Below are 20,309 nucleotides of genomic sequence, written 5' to 3' on the forward strand. Positions count from 1 at the left end.
CATCCAAAAGCTAAGAAAGCAAAATGGTGTCAAAGAGCTGAGACAAGTGAACAAAGTGACTCGCGGCTTGAAAAGAAATGGATGAGACAGGATAAATGTAAGGCAGCTGAGACATCAGAGCAATGGGAATGTCGTCTTCACAAGAATCGGATAAGGCAGGCTGAAGCAAGGAATATGGATACATCTGAAGGATGAACGTTGTGAAAATGACCGCATACGACATATGCATCGTGTGCAAAGATGTAGACAGGCTGATTTGAGTTTGGAAGCATTTCACTACAATAGATAGTTGTTTAACTGTAAACCAATTTTAGTCTTTTGTCTGTGAACCAGTTATAGATTACACTGGAGGGAGGGGGGAAGGGTTGCACTATGTTGTTAATTGGGTGTAAATGTTTTATATGTTTGTGTAAGGTGCATACATTTTCAGTTTTGATAAAAAATAGTTCAAAAAATAGTTTTAACAGTTTATACTACATAATATGTATGGAATATGTAAAATCAATAACAATGTTGGAATTAAAAAAAAAAGTTGTTGTTCACATCAATGTTACAACAAATTAGTAAAATGCCAAAATAATAAAAATTTAAAGTGTGAACATTTTTTTTACTGTAGCACTCTGAAAATGTCAATTTCAGGGTGACACTGACAATTTTACTTTAGCTACCATAACCAACAATGTAGCATATTTTCCGCGAGCGAAGCCGAGGTGTCATGGTTGCTGGTGAGTGGGTTGGGTGGGTTAAGCTTTAACCCGGATGGCCTCCTTTTGGTTTTCTCTGACGCTTTTTATAGTCTCATTGTGGGGCCATCCTTTTTCGGTTATACTTTGACCCTTAACTGAGTGTGTCGACCCCTCTGTGCCTGTGCTACAGCGTGTTTGTATAGTTCTGACCCGGTTCTGTCCCCGTTGTGAGTTTGGCTTTGATTCTGTACGGTGTATCTGCTTCTCTGGTTTCTGACTCTTGCTACATCCCTGACTACACCTGATTAGCCTGCTCTTTGTGTACCACGTTGCCTCTCTCGTTTACTGACCTCGGCTTGTCTTGGATTTCATCTCCCTCTGGTGCCTTGTCCTTTCCCTGGTGTCCAGTGGCCCCCTTTCCCCTTCTCCAGGGTCCCTGTAGCGTCCTGCAGGCATCTCCAGCAGCAGGACACGAAGCCCTGCCCCCTGTGGTCAAGCGACTGCAGGTCCTGTCAGTACACTCACCACCAGGCGTTCTGCTCTCTCCTGTATTGCTGTCATCTTGCCCAGCTCCCGGAAGCTGTAAGTACAGTTGTCACAGGCCGTCAGAGGCTCCAGGCTCTCACTCTCAGGGTTGCTGAAACCACTGGTAAGTGCTCACCTGGCGGTTTCTCCTGATACGCAGGTATTCTAAAAGTATCCTTATAAAACACATTAATCTTTTTTTAGGGAGGCTGTTCTTTCTTCCTCCTGACAAATTTATTCACAGGTCAAAAAATTGTGACAATAAATGGGCAACGAGGGACAGAAAAACTTTTAAATTAAAAACTTTAAATTAAAAGCATGAACTGCTCTTCCAAAAAGCAAGTGAGGAATGCTTTCCCAATATCTGTGCCTTCTTGGCTTCTTCTCTGGCCCGTCTTCCTTTGGATTTGCAGGTCTCCTGGACAAAGTCGTCCAGTTTTCTGTGCTCCTGTGTGTCCTTCACAGTGGGCATAAAGTAGTCCAGTGCACTCTGTTTTACCTTGGGTAGGTGACCGTCACACAAGGTCTCCTGCAGAAAGAATTTGACCAGTGGGGCCTGGAAGTGACTGTAACCCATTTCTCTCAAACACTTGAGTATTCGGGTGATCCGCATATTGTTGTGGCTGTGACTGTAAACAAAGAGAAAAATATTGTCTGTCTATATATCTGGGAGGTTGGGACAGAAAAGAGCCCATCCTCACAGTCGGCTAAAATTTGACCTCTGCCTGTGACATGCCTGCCGCTGCGCAGGGCTCAGCTGCAGAATATCCTGTCCCTTAGTCCTATGCCAACAGTTGTTTAGTAGTGTGCACACAAATTGGTATAAACTTCAGACATATGTAAGGGGAAAGAAAACAAATTGGGGGGGTGAAGACCGAAATGTGTAGAATGAAGGCGGACAGAAAATGAAAGGATAATACAGAGTAGGTCAATTTACTTGTTCAAGTTCCGAAATCTCTCCCTCCAGTTTTCTGCCTTTGTCACCTTTCCAGTGTCATGGTCCTGGAGTTTGATTCCGTAAAATCCCAGCATGAGCCTGTATGCCACTATAAACCTCCTCATGACTTCTCTGTCTTGCTTCATCATCTAGAATGGATTTCAGAATGTATCAGTGGCAGTGCTGCATAGATTGTGTGAACAGCGGCATAGCTCTATGGGGGATGTTGCATGGAAATTTTTAAGGTTGGTTGCCATTTTTTTTAACTCTTCTAGAAATGAATGGAGATGGCTACGCATTCACCTTGGCTTCAAGATGGCATTCATGGGGGTCACTGTAATCAAAACAGGTGAAAGTTACAGAGACGGGGAATGGGATGGAAATAACCCTTTAAGGCCCACATAAGATTTTAATGGGTGGTAGAGGAGTGGCCCCATACAAATTCTGCAGGGCTAGGTCTGAGCAAGAAGATGGTCAGTATTTCAGTGTCAGGTACCTGGATTTCATCTTCTGTCAGTGGTATAGCACTTGAATTCATACCTTGAATTCGTAGTGGAAAAAGCCTACAATGGAAAAAGAAAAATGCAATATGAGAATAAAGGCCCCAAACCAAGTATTCGCATTATAACGGCTACCATATGGATGTTCCTAAGCAACTGCTGGATGGATAAACTCACCACTGGATGTAGGAATGATTCTTCTCCAATGTGTCATAGTCAGTTCTCCATGTAGTAAGTAGCTCATCGATGTGCACCCCTGTGAGACAAAGACCAGGTCACATCTCACATCCATCCTCTAATGGCCGCATTGTAGCACAGATCACATAAGAACACTGTATGGATTTTTAACTGCCTAACTTGGGAGGATTTGCCATTCAGGATCCTAAAAAATCTGGGTGACAACCCTGTGCCAGCCATATTGGTGGTCATGAAGCACACTGAGAAACATATGTAAGTAAGCAATGGCTAAATGGGCCACTGAACAATTGATCGACACTGACCATTTGGCTTAAAGGGCTCCTTGTTTTGATAGAAATCCAGATTAGGTGTACGGTATGAAGTCTTATCCTACAGAAAAAAAATTATAAAAAATGATGCAACTTTGCATAATGGGCAAGAAATCCAAATTGACTTCCACAATTAGATCTATTGAAATTTAACATGCTTGGGTATCTAGAGTGGTAAAGTAGTGGAATTGGTTGAAGCGAAAATCTCTGGTCGGATAACAATATTTACCTACAGATATAGGGTTAATCTGCAGGTTAAGACCATTAGAAATGTGCCCAGCTGCTGAACTGAGAGGGCGGCTCCAGGAAGAAAATGAACTTTATTCCTCCAGTGAGCTGTCGGTTTTCAGCCATACAGGCAGGCACAGTCATCAGATTAACCCCATATCTTTAGGTAAATAACATTATCGGACCTGACAGATGCCCTTTAACAATAATCTTCCTGGCAATCTAGGGTGGGAAAGGTTTTGATGAAAGACAATCCTGGTGGTCTATAAGAATAGTAATATAGTTTGTTGTCTATCCCTGGTGGTCTAGAGATGAAGCATGATGTTTCATACTGGCAGACTCCATCTACCTTTTTTCAGGATGATCTCATCACATTTCCTCTTCTTCAGTGATGATTCAGAGAAAAGCGGTCTGTCTGGTAACATCAGCCTCCCTTGACTATCGGTCTTTATGGTCTCCCATTGTGTATGCTGCCCCCGCCCTTCCCCCAAACCCTACAACAATGGTTGATTTTCATGAGCTTGTAGATTTTTCTGAGGGAGGACCAATATACTTTATGTGGGGCTGTGTGGGGGGACAATAATACTGCATGGGGGCCAGTAGATGGACTATCAAACTGTGTAGGGGGTGGTTGTTGGGGGACCATCTTACTGTATAGTTGAGGGAATGTGGGAACATCCTTCTGTGTGAGGGCATTTTTGGGCACCATAGATTAAGGGGTCATGGAAGGGGTATCATACTCTATGGGGGACATGGGAGGGATATAATAGTGGGTGACAACACTAAGAGGATTCATTAGGGGCGAAATAACTGAGTAAGTGCCACTATACATATCCCCCTACATGTCTTAAAAAGTTGGGAGGTATACCCTTCTTTTACTGCGCCTATGTGCCGTGACAAACTTTTGCTATGGGGTCCAGTGATTTCTATGTCGGCCCGTGCTCCGGGGCTATAATAAAATAAAGAGGCACTGAGAGTAATTACTATAATATTATAAGGAGGTACACTGAGGGTTTGTTACAGGGAAAGCACAGGAGGCATTATTATTATTATTATAGTTATAAGAAAACAGAGGGGGATGTTTGTATTAGTATAAGGAGGTTTAGGGTCATTATTATTATAAAGAGTCAAATGGAATTATTATTAATCGAGGCACATGGGAATATTATTTCTGTAATGTGCTGTATAACTGTAAGGAGGCACAGCATACGAGGACGTACAGAGGGAACATTATTACTGTGTAGGGGCACAGTTATTGTGTGCGGCACAATAGGACAGAGCTACTATTATACACAGAGGGGCATTATTACTCTCTAAGGCACTGGTTATAGTACTATTAGGTTTGTGTAGAGGCGTGGGAATGTGCGAAGGGTACTAGAAAAGCAGTAAGCCAAAGATGTCTGTATGTTGCATTTTGCAGGGATGAGTTATGGATGGAACAAGTGGTCATGGTGGTCTGGGCCGAATGAAAAACAAAAAGGAAAATGAATGACTGCAATCACTGAGCATATCACTGGTGAGAACCTGCACAATACACACCCTATATGGTCTGCAGAGCACTGGTGTGGAACTGATCTCACCATTAGGCTACGTTCTCATGCAGCGTTTTTGCAGTGTTTCTTATGTAAATGAGAAGATGTGGTTTACATCACCAGCAAAAGCTATGACATTTCAGAAATCTCATGCACACAACTGTTTATTTTTTTCCTGACTCAATATGAGAAATGTAGCATTTTAATTCGTTCACCCACAGAAATGCAGCAAACAGGTTTTTCTCTATTTTTAGTTAATAAAACTAACTTTATTAAACATATACTGTAGATAAATCATATAATCTGCACTCAAAAAAAAAGAAAAAGGAACCAAAAACAAAGCAAAACCTGTCAAGAGAACAGGTTTTGGCCGCAGAAAAAAATGCTGCAAATACGATGTGTGCGAATATAGCCTGATATTGTTACTGTAATATCAGGCTTATTATGGTGGATGTAAGCATCGTTCCTATCCTGCTGTGTTCCGGACTTTGCCCTTACTGTTGCCCTTAAGCCTGGCTTCGTTCGGCCATACTGGTTCCTGTGACATCACCGCCTGTTGGTCCCGCCCGCCGGGTTTAAATAGCTTTCCTGGACGTGACTACCTTGCTTGTATATCTCGTTCTGTACCTGATCTGCTAGCTGGGAGTTGCACGCTGTGCTACCTCCTTCCTTCCTGCTGAATCCATCTGGATTACCTGCTGCCTAACTGCCGCCGCCTGGACCTTCTGACGGTGTCGGCCTGAAGGCTCCTTCCAGCCCTGCCTCCACCGCTCACCGCTACTACAGCACTCACGGTATGCGCTGAAGATCTTGACTGCTGTGTGCGTTTCACCTGAGAGACTTATCCCTGCTACCTTTACACATCCAGTATCAATTACCTAGTGACTTTCTCTGCCACTGCACTGTGCCCGAAGATTCCCCTCCCGCAAGGAAGAGGGCTAAGTGACTGTCCTTGCCTTCATTCTTAAGACTGTGTCTGCTTACATCTACATAGTGCTGGTGTACAACTTGCTATCTACTGGACTGAGTTCTGCTGCTGTTACCACTGCTGTCATTGTCTGGCTCCGCCAACACCTGTGCTGTTCTGTGCTGCTTGTTTAATACAAACTACTTACACGTATACCTGTGTCTGTGACTCTATCACCTAGCCACTGTCTTCATAGAAACCTACTATACATCATTACAGGATATACAAGCCACCAATATGGAGACCGCAGGTGTAGAGTCCCTGGAGAAACGTGTAAGCAAGCAGCTTGCTTTGATACGGCAGGATGTGGCAGGCATTAGGACCCAGCTGGACACGCTGGAGCAACGTATCGAACACAACGCCGGGGCAGCAGAGGCACAGTTGCAACGACTGGCAAATCGGATTACGGCGCTGGAACAAGCAGCTCCTCTTCAGGGTGATCGTGTTCTGGCGTTGGAGCAAGCGATTCCTATGCAGCTCGATCGGATTGCTGCTCTGGAACAGGCCCCAGCCGCGCAGGTAGCAGGTGTTGCCCGGGATACTACACCGACCTTCCCGAAGCTTCCACCCTTCCGGTTCGCTGGTGAGAGGGATAAATTCCGAGGATTTTTGAACCAGTGCCGGATCTTCTTTGCTGCTCATGCCCCACAGTTCACTACTGAACGCTCCAAAGTTCTGACTATAGTCATGCTGCTGTCTGGTAAGGCGCTCGCGTGGGCCAACCCTTTGATTGAGACCGACGACCCTCTGCTTAACTCTATGGACAATTTCATTGCCGCAATGACGCAGATGTTTGATGACCCGAACCGAGCTAATACTGCTGAGACGACGCTGCTGACCCTTCGGCAGGGGAAGCGTTCGGTGCTGGAGTATGCATTGGACTTCCGTAGATGGGCATTAGACACCACCTGGAACGGGGCAGCCAAGCAGGCCATCTTCCGCAGGGGATTGTCTACGGCAGTTAAGGATGAACTGGCACGCGGGGATTCGCCCGTGCTTCTTGGGGACTTCATCAACCACTGCATCCGCATCGACAATCGACTCTCTGAGCGCAGACAGGAGCGCTGGTCTGATCTACGGTTTAATAACACTGTTCCGTTCTCTTCTCCCTCCAGAGATGTCACCAGCAGGAGGAATCCCGAGCCCGAGCCCGAACCGATGCAGGTGGATGCCGTACGTAGAAATCCTCCTGATGCCCGCAAGGAGCATCGCTTTAAGGAAAACCTGTGCTTCTACTGCGGGGGGACCGGTCACTTCATCTCCGAGTGTCCAGTCAGGAGACGTAAGACGGCTGCAGCTATCATTGATTGTAACTCCGAGGCGGGGGAGTCCTGCGTCCTAGATCTGAACAATTCGGGGGGCAGAGACAATCAGAGAGACCTGGACTTTGCCGATATGAATTCGCTGGCATCTCTTCCATTGAACGCAGTGGTGATCTCGATGACATCCGTCGTTTCCTCCTACGCTACTAAGAAGAATTCCCACTATTACCTATCCTTGAGGGTCTGCTTCCAGGGTCGGTGTGTCGAGAGCGCCGCCATGTTGGACTCCGGGGCCAGTGGAAACTTCATGGATATCGCGTTTGCAAGGAAGCATGGAATCAGGGCAGTGAAGAGGGAGTCGTCAGTCTTGATGGAGACAGTAGACGGGTCACCACTTACATCTGGACCGGTAACCATGGAGACTGAGTCGGTGAAGGTATGCATTGGAGAGGAACATGTGGAACATTTGTCCTTTTTACTAATATCTTCTCCTCACTTTCCTATTATCCTGGGGTTACCTTGGCTCCAGGTTCAGAATCCTCGAATCAACTGGGAGACCAGGGAAGTGCAGTTCCCTCCAAGTTCTAACAGCAACCCCGCTATTCCTAAGGTCGCTGCTATCCCCAAGGTAGTAGCTACGACTGAGGGACAATTACCAATGGAGTATCAGGATCTGGCAGAGGTATGTGATAAGAAGAGGGCAGATATGTTACCTCCCCACCGGCCTTATGATTGCCCGATAGAACTGGTATCTGGGGCGGAGATCCCATTCGGGCGTATTTACCCTTTGTCTGGTCCTGAATTAAAGGCCTTGAAGGACTTCATCGACGAGAATCTCGCCAAGGGCTTCATCCGACCGTCTACTTCTCCTGCGCGTGCACCAATCTTCTTCGTGAAGAAAAAGGACGGGGGTCTGCGTCCTTGCATGGACTACCGTGATTTAAACAAGGTAACGGTCATGAATCGGCACCCGCTACCCTTAATCTCTGAACTACTGGAGAGGGTGAAGCAGGCTAAGATATTCACCAAACTGGATCTTCGGGGAGCCTACAATCTCGTGAGAATTCGGTCTGGAGATGAGTGGAAGACGGCCTTCCGCTGCCGTTATGGACACTTCGAGTCACGGGTCATGCCGTTCGGACTACGAAATGCTCCTGCAACCTTTCAGCATTTTGTTAATGACATTTTCCGAGATGTGCTTGATGTATTTATGGTTGTGTATCTCGATGACATTTTAATCTTTTCCAGTGATCTCGAGGAACATCGGCTCCACGTGAGGACAGTGCTGCAACGCCTGCTGCATAACCATCTTTACATCAAATTGGAGAAATGCGAGTTCCACAGGGCAACAGTGCAGTTCCTCGGTTATGTCATCTCTCCACAGGGTCTCCAGATGGACGATCAAAAGACCAGAGCGATCCAGGAGTGGCCAGCGCCAGGATCGGTGAAAGAAGTTCAGAGGTTTGTGGGATTCGCCAACTTCTATAGGCGCTTCATCCGTAACTTCTCTGAGATTGTGGCTCCCATCACCCAACTGACTAAGAAGGGGGTACCGTTCCGGTGGACTCCGCAAGCCCAGGAGGCGTTCACACGGCTGAAGGACAAGTTTGTGTCGGCTCCCATCTTAAGACATCCAGACCCAGATCTGAGCTTTACTCTTGAGGTGGACGCATCGGATGTCGCCATCGGCGCAGTGTTGTCACAGAGAGGAGGTGAGAAGGCAGTTCTTCATCCTTGTGCCTTTCTTTCTCAGAAGCTATCCCCGGCGCAGAAGAACTATGACGTAGGGAACAAGGAGTTACTGGCGATTGTGACGGCATTCAAGGAGTGGAGACACTTGCTGCTGGGGTCCTCAACTCCGATTACAGTTCTTACCGACCACCGAAACTTGTAATTCATGCAGTCCGTAAGATGTTTGAACCCACGTCAGGCACGTTGGAGCTTGTTTCTAAACCAATTCAACTTCATCATCTCCTACAGGTCGGGGGCACGGAATGGTAAGGCAGATGCGCTATCTAGGATTGCTGCTCCTGAGGAAGTGATTAAGTCGTCTCCTAGTACTGTTGTGTCTCCCGCTCATTTCATCTCTGCAATCCATCATCAGGATCTTCTGTCTGAGATCAAAGCAGCATACGCAGCAGATCCGTTGCTAAGGCAACCTACCCCGAAGTAAGCCTAAATTTCAGTGGAGGAGTGTGGTTACAGGAGAATCGGCTGTATGTACCAGAGGTGACAAGACTTGAAGTCCTCCGACTGATCCATGATTCTAAGATTGGGGGACATCGTGGAATAACGAAGACCCAAGAGTTCCTGGCTCGGTACTTCTGGTGGCCTTCGTACCGGAAGGACGTGGAGGGATACGTGTCATCCTGCGAGGTATGTGCTCGGTTCAAGACGCCTCGTGCGTCGCCTTCCGGGTTGTTACAACCCTTGCCTATACCATCTCGTCCCTGGAGATCCATCTCAATGGACTTTATTGTTGAACTACCGGTCTCCAAGGGTAAGAACACCATTCTAGTGGTCGTGGACCGCCTCACTAAGGCAGCACACTTTATCCCTTGCGCTGGATTACCCACAGCAAAACAGACTGCAGACCTGTTGATTCAAGAGGTGGTCCGTCTGCACGGAGTCCCGGATGAGGTGATCTCGGATCGTGGGGTGCAGTTCACGTCTAGGTTCTGGAGGTGTTTCTGCGCGGCTCTGGATATTAGAGTAAGTCTGTCTTCAGCTTACCATCCACAGACCAATGGACAGACGGAACGTACGAATCAGACCCTGGAGCAGTACCTCCGTTGCTACTTAAGTCATCTGCAGGACGATTGGGTAGATCTGCTTCCCCTGGCAGAGTTCACATATAACAACTCGCAGCACTCCTCGACTAAGCAGTCACCGTTCTTTGCTAATCAGGGTTACCACCCAAGCATCTTGCCGCAGTTCCCCAAGGAGGCTGCAGTGCCTGCTGTGTCTGACCATCTTTCTTTCTTACAGCAGAATCTGGAAGCTCTGAAGACCACCTTGACGACAGCGCAGGAAAGGTATAAGAGAGCAGCAGATCGTACCAGGAGGCCGGCTCCGGTGTATAGGGTGGGAGATACGGTCTGGTTGTCTACCAAGAATCTGAGGGTGAGGGCACCGACTGTCAAGCTTGGGCAGAAGTTTGTAGGGCCATACAAGATCGTGGCTCTAGTGAATTCGGTAGCGGTGCGTCTGAAATTACCCCCTGCCTGGAAGGTTCACCCGGTGTTCCATGTTTCCCTACTAAAGCCAGTTGTACCAAATTCCTTCCCAGGGCGTACTTCCTCTCCTCCAGCTCCAGTGCTCGTTGATGGACATGAACAATATGTCGTGGAGAAGATTCTGGATTCACGGATCTTCAGAAGGAAGTTGCAATACCTGGTCAAGTGGCAAGGATACTCTGTCGAGGAGAATTCCTGGGAACCGGTGGAGAACATCTGTGCTCCGCGGCTGCTGGAGCAGTTTCATCTAAGGTACCCGGACAAGCCTGGTCGAAGATTGTCCGGAGGACATTCTTTAAGGGGGGAATAATGTAAGCATCGTTCCTATCCTGCTGTGTTCCGGACTTTGCCCTTACTGTTGCCCTTAAGCCTGGCTTCGTTCGGCCATACTGGTTCCTGTGACATCACCGCCTGTTGGTCCCGCCCGCCGGGTTTAAATAGCTTTCCTGGACGTGACTACCTTGCTTGTATATCTCGTTCTGTACCTGATCTGCTAGCTGGGAGTTGCACGCTGTGCTACCTCCTTCCTTCCTGCTGAATCCATCTGGATTACCTGCTGCCTAACTGCCGCCGCCTGGACCTTCTGACGGTGTCGGCCTGAAGGCTCCTTCCAGCCCTGCCTCCACCGCTCACCGCTACTACAGCACTCACGGTATGCGCTGAAGATCTTGACTGCTGTGTGCGTTTCACCTGAGATACTTATCCCTGCTACCTTTACACATCCAGTATCAATTACCTAGTGACTTTCTCTGCCACTGCACTGTGCCCGAAGATTCCCCTCCTGCAAGGGAGAGGGCTAAGTGACTGTCCTTGCCTTCATTCTTAAGACTGTGTCTGCTTACATCTACATAGTGCTGGTGTACAACTTGCTATCTACTGGACTGAGTTCTGCTGCTGTTACCACTGCTGTCATTGTCTGGCTCCGCCAACACCTGTGCTGTTCTGTGCTGCTTGTTTAATACAAACTACTTACACGTATACCTGTGTCTGTGACTCTATCATCTAGCCACTGTCTTCATAGAAACCTACTATACATCATTACAGTGGTCTTGGTTAATAAACAGTATGGGGGTTTGTCACTACCGTATATGATGGTAATATGTTGCTATGGTCTGCTGGTATTTTTCTGCAAGCTACGTTCCCACGTAGTGGGTGGTGAGTGGTGGTGAGATTTCGATGTTGCAGATTTTCCATTAGTTAAAATTAGGTGATTTGCGTTTTTGTGTGATTTTTTTTTTTTTATGTCGCTTTGTCTCTTTTTGGCAGAGGTGTATCTAGGCTTTCTGGCACCCGTGGCAAGTATTTGGTTCGGCGCCCCCCCCCCCAGAAAGTACATATGCGACTTGCACACTTAGCCCTGTACCCACGAGCCGCTCTCCCTAATGCTCTCAATGTTCAGTAAAAAACTGAAAGCAGGATGAGAAGCTCGTTGTCACAAGACCATAACTATGAGAATCGCATATGAGTGAAGTGTCTATGTGATGAGTACTGGAACCTGCAGAGCTGAATCCTGACATTGCACCTTCTGAATTCTCACAATTAATGCACTGCACACTTTTAGGGTTCTCCCTTGCCGATGCACAGTCATGTCAGCACAAGTATGTGATTTGTATACTTCTGGCCACATTCCGACTAGACGTGCCCGGCCCAGCTCTGTTCGTTTTCATTGAGTGAGGCCACGTATGTCTAGTCAGCATGTGACAGCATGTGACCGCATGTATGTAAATCACCGGCACGAGAGAATCCTAACAGCGTTCAGTGAGCACTGTGAGAATTCAGACGTCTGCAGTCACATAGAATGACAGCAGACTCAACACAAACCTGGACAACCCCTTTAATGCTCCTAACAAATAAAAACATGAGAATAAGTCAGTATCACAAATAATATTTACATCCAGGTACCTTATAGATGACGTCGTCTCTGAAGTCGTTCTCCTTTTCTTCTTCTTGTCCAAGACCCCATGATGAGTTTTCTCATCCACAGCCGTCTCTGCAGACTTCCATCTTCTCCGGTCTTCTGCAACAAATCTCCACACGATGCCCTTAAAGATAGAAGTGTCATTATAATGCTCCTAAATAAAAATATCTGCAATATACTGTCGCCTCACACTATTCCCCTCCTTCCTCTGCTGTCTCCTCTATCATCCCTCTGTTCACCAAACTGTCTCCTCATATATTTACCCCCTCTCTATACTGTCTGCTCACACATACCCCTGACTCCCCATACTGTGTCTACACACATGCCATCACCCTCACTCCTCATACTGTGTCCACATACATTCACCCATTCGCACCCCTTACTGTCTGCACCCATCCCCCATACTGTTTCCTCATACATGCCCTCATACATACATACTCTTCATTTTGTGTCCTCAAATCTCCCCACACACATTAAATACCATCCCCACTCCAAATCCCCCCATCCCCAATCCCCCACACACATTAAGTACCCCCATCCCCACTCCAAATTCCCCCACACACATTAAATCCCCCACCCTCACTCCAAATCCCTCACACACATTAAATAACCCCCATCCCCACTCCAAATCCCCCCACACATTAAGTATCCCCATCCCAAATCCCCCCACACATTATGTACCCCCACTCCAAATCCCCCCACACATTAACCCCCATCCCCACTCATTAACCCCCATCTCCACCCATTAACCCCCATATCCACTCATTAACCCCCACACTCATTAACCCCCACACTCATTAACCCCCACTTATTAACCCCCATGCCCACATTAACCCCCATCTCCACTCATTAACCCCCCACACTCATTAACCCCCATCTCCACTCATTAACCCCCACTTATTAACCCCCATCCCCACATTAACCCCCACACATTAACCCCCATCTCCACTCATTAACCCCCACACTCATTAACCCCCATCCCCACACATTAACCCCATCCCCACACATTAACCCCCACTCATTAACCCCCATCCCCACACATTAACCCCCATCCCCACTCATTAACCCCCCACTCATTAACCCCCATCCCCACACATTAACCCCCATCCCCACACATTAACACCCCACTCATTAGCCCCCCACTCATTAACCCCCATCCCCACACATTAACCCCCATCCCCACATTAACCCCCATATTAACCCCCATCCCCACTCATTAACCCCCATCCCCACTCATTAACCCCCACACATTAACCCCCATCTCCACTCATTAACCCCCCACTCATTAACCCCCATCCCCACATTAACCCCCATCTCCACTCACTAACCCCCCCACTCATTAACACCCATCCCCACATTAAACCCCATCTCCACTCATTAACCCTCCCCATTTCCCATCTTCGGTGGTTCTTCAGCTCCACAGAGGAGCACACTTACCCCAGCGTTTGCTCTGGGCGCCGGGGAGTAACGTCAGCAGCGTGATCACATGACATGATCACGCTGCTGACGTCGCTCTGACCCGGCGGTCAGAGCTTCAATTGTACTGGCGTCTGTATAGATGCCAGTACAATTGCTGCCTGGGAGCCGGCGCGGCCTCCTTCTCTGCGCCGGCTGTCAGCTTGACAGCAGTCACAGAGAACAGCCGACTCACGAGATGGGGAGCGGCAGAACGCAGCCGCCGGGGAAGACACTGCGGACCGCTGCATTAGGCGGCCCGACTGCGCCCCCTGCTGCCTGAGCCAGGGGCAACTGCCCTGGCTGCCCCCCCTGGATACGCCTCTGCTTTTTGGTATGTCATGTTTTAAATAAAAGTAATTTTCTTTTTTATGCTTCCTGGTATTTGGCTTTGACAACTTTATTGGTACACGTGCGGACTGCATGCGTTTTTAGTACCTTTCTGCAGCATATGAGTCTTTTACCTGCAGATTTTCTACATCTAATGCAAATGTTCTGGGAAAATCCGCACATAAAACTCCATCCACTTTGCAGGAACTGTAAGACACTATGTTTTTTGTGCAACATCAAAAACTCACCAGGCGCTCATCATGAAAACTTAACTATATATTGCAATATTATTATTTTATTATTAAGTTTTATATAACTGTAATTTTGAAAAAATAGGACTTGTAGTAGATTTTTTTGAGCTAGACATTTCATCTACAGTATATAGCGTCCCTTGGACAGGTGTCGGGCTTGTATCCTGCTCTGCCCTTATTCACATTGAGGTCGGCTGACACAAGGCAAAGTTTTACTTGCATTTTATCTTGTAGTAGGTCTTGATTTCCTTCAGGCGGAGTAATATTAGTAATAGATACCATACCTGAAGTTTAGTCCTATTCCGTCCCTGGGAATAACACTTACCTATCTTATATTTCGTCCTCTTCTCACTTGTAGACCTCTCTTCACTACTAGTCACCCAATAATTTGGACAGACACACCGACACCTATGGTTCATTCCTTATTGTATATTTACAGGCTTGATTAATTTAATTTACAGAATAGCATAAAATCGTCATAGAAATTTTTAAAATTTAAATTTTACCAAATCATGAAAAAATTATGTGGCGTCAGAATTAAAGAAGGAACCAGACAGATAATTTCTGGATTAACATAGTAAATGTAATAATAAAAATCAACCAGATCAAAATGAGGGAAATTTAAACAGCAAAGAGGGACAGACGGACATGGGTCAAAAGTATCCACCAACTTTGGAGGTATGTGTTTCCCGTTTCTGGAACTTCTTGGCTTCTTCACTGGCGCATCTGTTTTTAGGTTTATAGTTCTCTTGGGCGAAGTTCTCCAGCTTTCTGTGCGCCTGCTCTTCTTTTACAGTGAACATGAAATGTTTTAGTGCGCTTGTTTGCACATTGGGTAGGTGATGGCCAATCAAGGTCTCCTGCAAGAAAAATTGGACCAGAGGGACCTGGAGATGATTGTATCCCATCTCTTCCAAACACTTGAGTATCCGGGTGATCCGCAGGTTGTTGTGGCTGTGACTATAAACAAAAAGAAACTACTTTTTGTCTCTGTTTTTGAGGAGTTGGGAAAGAAGAGGGAGGACAATGGGTAGAAATTTGCACACTGCCTGTAACATGCATCCTGCTGCACGGGGCTCATAATTTGGTATGAATTTTTGATTAATGGGAGAGAAGAGAGGAAGCAGGAAAACAGAGACGAGGAAGAGTGAAAATGAAATATGTGTTATATCTGTTTTTTCTACAGATACCCATTGTGATCTAGTAGGCTCTTTATGTTCGCATTCATGTTTTTTTGCAGATCAAGTGTCAGCAAAAAAAACTGGAGACACATCTGTTTTGATCCAAGTTATAGCCCAAACTTGCCAATTCATATCAATGGGATATTGTTTGAATGGGTAGGAGAAATTCAAAAGTTTTTTTTTTTGTACAATAAAAGCAGATGCCACACTGATGGTAAGAATGAACACTTGGACCAAAAATGAGATGAACATTTGATCCAGAACTCTGATAAAAAAGTCTTTTTTTTTCATATAAGCACAAAGTAACCGTCGTTGGAAAGATGCAGAATATGGGAGGACAGTGAATAAAAGGATAATACAGAGTATGGCTACTTACGTGTTCAAGTTCTCAAATCTCTCTCTCCAGTTATCTGCTTTTGTCACCTGTCCAGTTTCACTGTTCAATAGTTTGATGCCATAAAATCCCAGCATGAGCTTGTATGCCTCGAGAAACCTCTTGTTGACTTCACTGTCTTTCTTCATCATCTGAGAAAGACTTTACGATTTAGTCAATATTTTATAGACTATCGGGGCAGTGGCCAGGCATTAGGGAGAGATGGAGAAGTGGACGCATGTGTGATCTCTTGATTTTCACTTTAATGGGAGTTTTGAAAAAAAAAAATCAACCCAAGTGGTCTATTCATTGGCAACAAGATGGGGGTTTTGGGGAACCTGATTCTCGGGTTAAGACTGGACCTGCATCCTTCAAACATGTATGGCATAGTTTATGAATATGCCGTAAATGTCTGAAATGGGAATATTCATTTAAGGCCCTTCCATCACAGATGAATACGATAGCTGGTAATGGACTATTACTGGTACAGATTCTGCTTTGGGACCCAGGCTATGTCTGAGCCAGAAGATGATCACTATATTAGTGTTAGGTACCTGGATTTCATTCGTGGTCAGTGGCTTGGCACTTGGATTTTGACCTGGTTTCCTTAGTGGAAAAAGCCTACAATGGAAAAAGAAGAAAACTTAAAACTTAGAAGTAACTTCATGTGGTCAAAGCATTGGGATAAAGTATGAAACAGTATTAGACCACCTCCATCTGTGTCTGTCTACAATGTCCTGCCCTGCAGTTGGGGAAGGGGGAAAAACTACAGTTCTCCTGGTTCATGAAAATAATTCTAAATTTATAGAAAAGACTGACACTTAGGCCTTGCTCACATGCGTGTGTCTGTCTTGTTTCCACAAAGAAGCAGACAATTTTATGTTTTATCTCTCTGAAGGTCATTTTTTATCCATTTGTATTTTACATATCTGTTATTTTTATCTTCTATGCGTCAAGTTTTTTAGTATAACAAAAAAAAGAAAAAAAACAGAAGGAAATGTTAGTTGGGTAACTCACCACTGGATGTAGGAATGATTCCTCTCCAATCTGTCATAGTCATTCTTCCACATTGTAAGTAGATCATCAATGCGCACCCCTGTGAGACACAGACTGGGTCACACCTCACATCCATCCTATGATGGCCGCAGCACAGCACAGCACAGCACAGAAGACCACAAAAGGCTATGTTCACACGTTGCGTTTTTTTTTTCTGCAGGCAAAACCTGCTCTCTTGGCAGTAAAGAACCTTCTTACAAAAAACAGGTTTTGCTGCATTTTTTTCTGTTTTTATTGGCTCTTGTGAATGTTGACAAAGTTTAGTGCTCCCCTAAAAACATGATGCAACTACCTTAGGTTTTTGCACCAAAACGTAGCAAACCCTGATACCTACGTTTTTTACTGCATTTTTTCACTTACTGATTGCTTTGTATGGGTGAAAAAACGCTGAAAAAAGTAACATGCTGCAGTTGCAAAAACGCAACAGTTTTCCAAATCAGTCAGGAAAAAAAATACAATGTGTGAGCATGAGATTTCTGAAATCTCATGTCTTTTGCTGATACTGTAAAACGCAGCATAAAATTAGCTTTATCCCCTTTCTGACATTGGACGTACTATCCCGTCCATGTGCCCTGGGCCTTAATGACCATGGACGGGATAGTACGACATACGCAATCAGCCACGCTCACAGGGCTCACGCAGCCGGGTGTCACGCGACCGGGTGTCACCCGGTCACCAAAAAAAAAAAAAAAATTAATGAATTGCTGGTTTTTGCTCATTCTGCCTCCCAAAAATCGGAATAACAAGCGTTCAAAAAATGTCATGTGCCCGAAAATGGAACCAATAAAAATGTCAACTCGTCCTGCAAAAAACAAGACCTCACATGACTCTGTGGGCCAAAATATGGAAAAATTATAGCTCTCAAAATGTGGTGATGCATAAACTATTTTTTGCAATAAAAAGCGCCTTTTTGTGTGTGACAGTTGCCAAACATAAAAACTCACTATAAATAGTAAATCAATCCCCCCTTTATCACCCTCTTAGTTAGGGAAAAATAATAAAATAAATAAAAAGTATTTCCATTTTCCCATTAGGGTTAGGGCTGGGGCTAAAGTTAGGATTAGGGTTAGCGTTGGGATTAGGGGTGTGTTAGGGTTAGGTTTGTGGCTAGGGTTATGGTTAGGGTTGGGATTAGGTTTAGGGGTGTGTTGGGGTTAGGGTTGGAGTTAGAATTGGGGGGTTTCCACTGTTTAGGCACATCAGGGGCTCTCCAAACGCGACATGGCATCCGATCTCCATTCCAAATTTTACCACTAACATGAAGTACAATATGTCAAGAGAAAACATTGTCAGAATCACCGGGATCCATGGAAGCGTTCCAGAGTTATTACCTCATAAAGGCACAGTAGTAAAAATTGGCCTGGTCATTAACATTCAAATCACCCTTGGGTGTAAAGGGGTTAAAAAACGCAGCAAAAACGCAACGTGTGAACATAGCCTAAAAATACTACATGGAATTTGCTACTTAGTATCTTAAATGAGAACCCTATGGCAGCAATATTGGTGCTTATATAACTAGGCTATGGCTGAATAGTACTTTTAATACTTGGCCCACCAGCCCACACTGACCATTTGGCTTGAAGGGCTTTTTGTTTTGATAAAAATCCAGATTTGGTGTTAAGGTTGAAGTTGTATCCTACGATGAAGAACAAAGATGTAACAAAGAAACTATGTATCATCGGCAAGAAAATCTAAATGCTAACCCCCTCACTGATAGCTCTATTGAGACCCAAATCAGAAGAAGTTAGCGTCCATGTGTAAGCATTTTATTAAACTAGCCAGTATTCCTTATCTATGAGAATTCCTGGTCTACAGAAGCACTCAGGTGGTTTCCCTGCTTTTTTTCATTTTTTCAGTGCTGGGCACACTGGAAAGTGAGAAGACGGAGAGTCCTCTGGGTGACAGAGAATTTAAGAGGGAACTGTACTTTCAACAAACTTGACATCAATCAATAGTACATGCAGTTATAAGAAACTTTATAATATATCTTATCAAAAATTTTTTCTTCTTTCTCTAGTTATGAGAAACTTCTTCCCATCCACAACACCCCCACCTGCCGCCTCATTCACACTGAAAAACAAAACAACTCAACTCTGTTTTCCTTAAAGGGAATCTGTTACCCCATTTTTGGCCTATGAGATGCAGCCACTGCCATCAGGGGCTTATCTACAGAATTCTGTAATGCTGTAGATAAGCCCCCGATGTAACCTGAAAAAGATAAGAAAAACGAATTAAATTATACTCACCCCGGGGTCCGGTCCGATGGGTGTCGCAGGCGCTGGGAAAGGTCAGAGAGGTCCGGCGTCTGCGCACTGCAGTACTTTACTGTGCCCTCAACAGAGCAGAGAAAGTACGCGTGCGCAGGAGCCACGGCAGAAGTAAGGAGAAGGACTTCATCGCTAGAAGATGGGAGGCGCTGGACCGGACCGGATCCCCGGGGTGAGTATAATCTAACTCCTTTAAGGCCAGATGGACTTCCAGCACAGTGATGTGTCAGGTTACATCTTTTCCTAATATACTTTATGTCAAGGGTCACCAACCAGTGGTTCATGAGCCACATGTGACTCACAAGCCTGTGAAGTGTTGCTAGTGACTGTATGCCCAGGCTGGTGCCACCTTCAACTGTATTGGTGTCCACAAGGGCCATTGTTACTTGTTAAGGGGCATTCAGGGCACTTAGGACAATTGTTAATTGATAAGGGACACCTGGGGCATGATTATTTTATAAGTACGCTCAGAATATTACTACTTTATACAGGTAATATTATACTATAAGGGGACACTTTTGGTATTATTAATTTTTAATGAGCATTCATATTAATATTACTTCATAAGAGGCCAGTTAGGACATAAGTACTTTATAAAGTGTTGTATGGGCCTTTCTTACTTTTTAAGAGAGCACTGAGGGCATTACTACTACTACTACTTTATGCATGTAATAGCCCTCTGTGTCTGTACTGTTACATATTTAGACTGTTAACTGGTTCATGCAGCAACAGGAACACCCGATTCTTACACTATGGCTGGACCGAACAATAAAAGCAATTGTTACTATCTACCTTCCGTGTCTCCCCCTTTCCTCATAGATTGTGTGCTTGCAAGCAGGCCCCTCATTCCTCTTGGTATCTGTAATGATCTATGTGTTTATTGTTATGCTGTAAAGTCTATTGTCTGTACAAGTCCCCTCTATAATGTAAAGTGCTGCGGAATATGTTGGCGCTATAGAAATAAAATTATCATTATTACTTATTATTATTAATTATGTGACATTTAGGGTATAAGTACTTGCACTTGCAGCATTATTAGTTTATCAGTGGCCAATTCACATGAGTTTGTAAGATTAATTTGAATAGAATGTGTTTTGTG

General features: G+C 45.3%; 1 protein-coding gene across 2 annotated transcripts in view; it reads right to left on the minus strand.

Moving 5' to 3' along the window:
* Positions 1-455: 455 nt before the first annotated feature.
* The window catches only part of LOC141094897 (uncharacterized), a 39,256-nt gene continuing 19,402 nt past the window's right edge, over positions 456-20,309 (minus strand). For both annotated transcript variants that reach the window (XM_073580929.1, XM_073580930.1), the window contains 10 exons: positions 18,513-18,579; positions 16,905-16,983; positions 16,442-16,508; positions 15,891-16,039; positions 15,005-15,293; positions 3,149-3,215; positions 2,826-2,904; positions 2,645-2,711; positions 2,149-2,297; positions 456-1,840 (listed from right to left, as the gene is read on the minus strand). In XM_073580929.1, coding sequence (XP_073437030.1) covers positions 1,522-1,840; positions 2,149-2,297; positions 2,645-2,711; positions 2,826-2,904; positions 3,149-3,215; positions 15,005-15,293; positions 15,891-16,039; positions 16,442-16,508; positions 16,905-16,983; positions 18,513-18,579 — 1,332 coding nt within the window. In that variant the 3' untranslated portion in view covers positions 456-1,521. The remainder of the gene's footprint in view (positions 1,841-2,148; positions 2,298-2,644; positions 2,712-2,825; positions 2,905-3,148; positions 3,216-15,004; positions 15,294-15,890; positions 16,040-16,441; positions 16,509-16,904; positions 16,984-18,512; positions 18,580-20,309) is intronic.

This window comes from Dendrobates tinctorius, unplaced genomic scaffold (assembly GCF_039654945.1).
Source record: "Dendrobates tinctorius isolate UK_male_01 unplaced genomic scaffold, ASM3965494v1 ptg000065l, whole genome shotgun sequence".
In the NCBI taxonomy this organism is placed as follows: domain Eukaryota; kingdom Metazoa; phylum Chordata; class Amphibia; order Anura; family Dendrobatidae; genus Dendrobates; species Dendrobates tinctorius.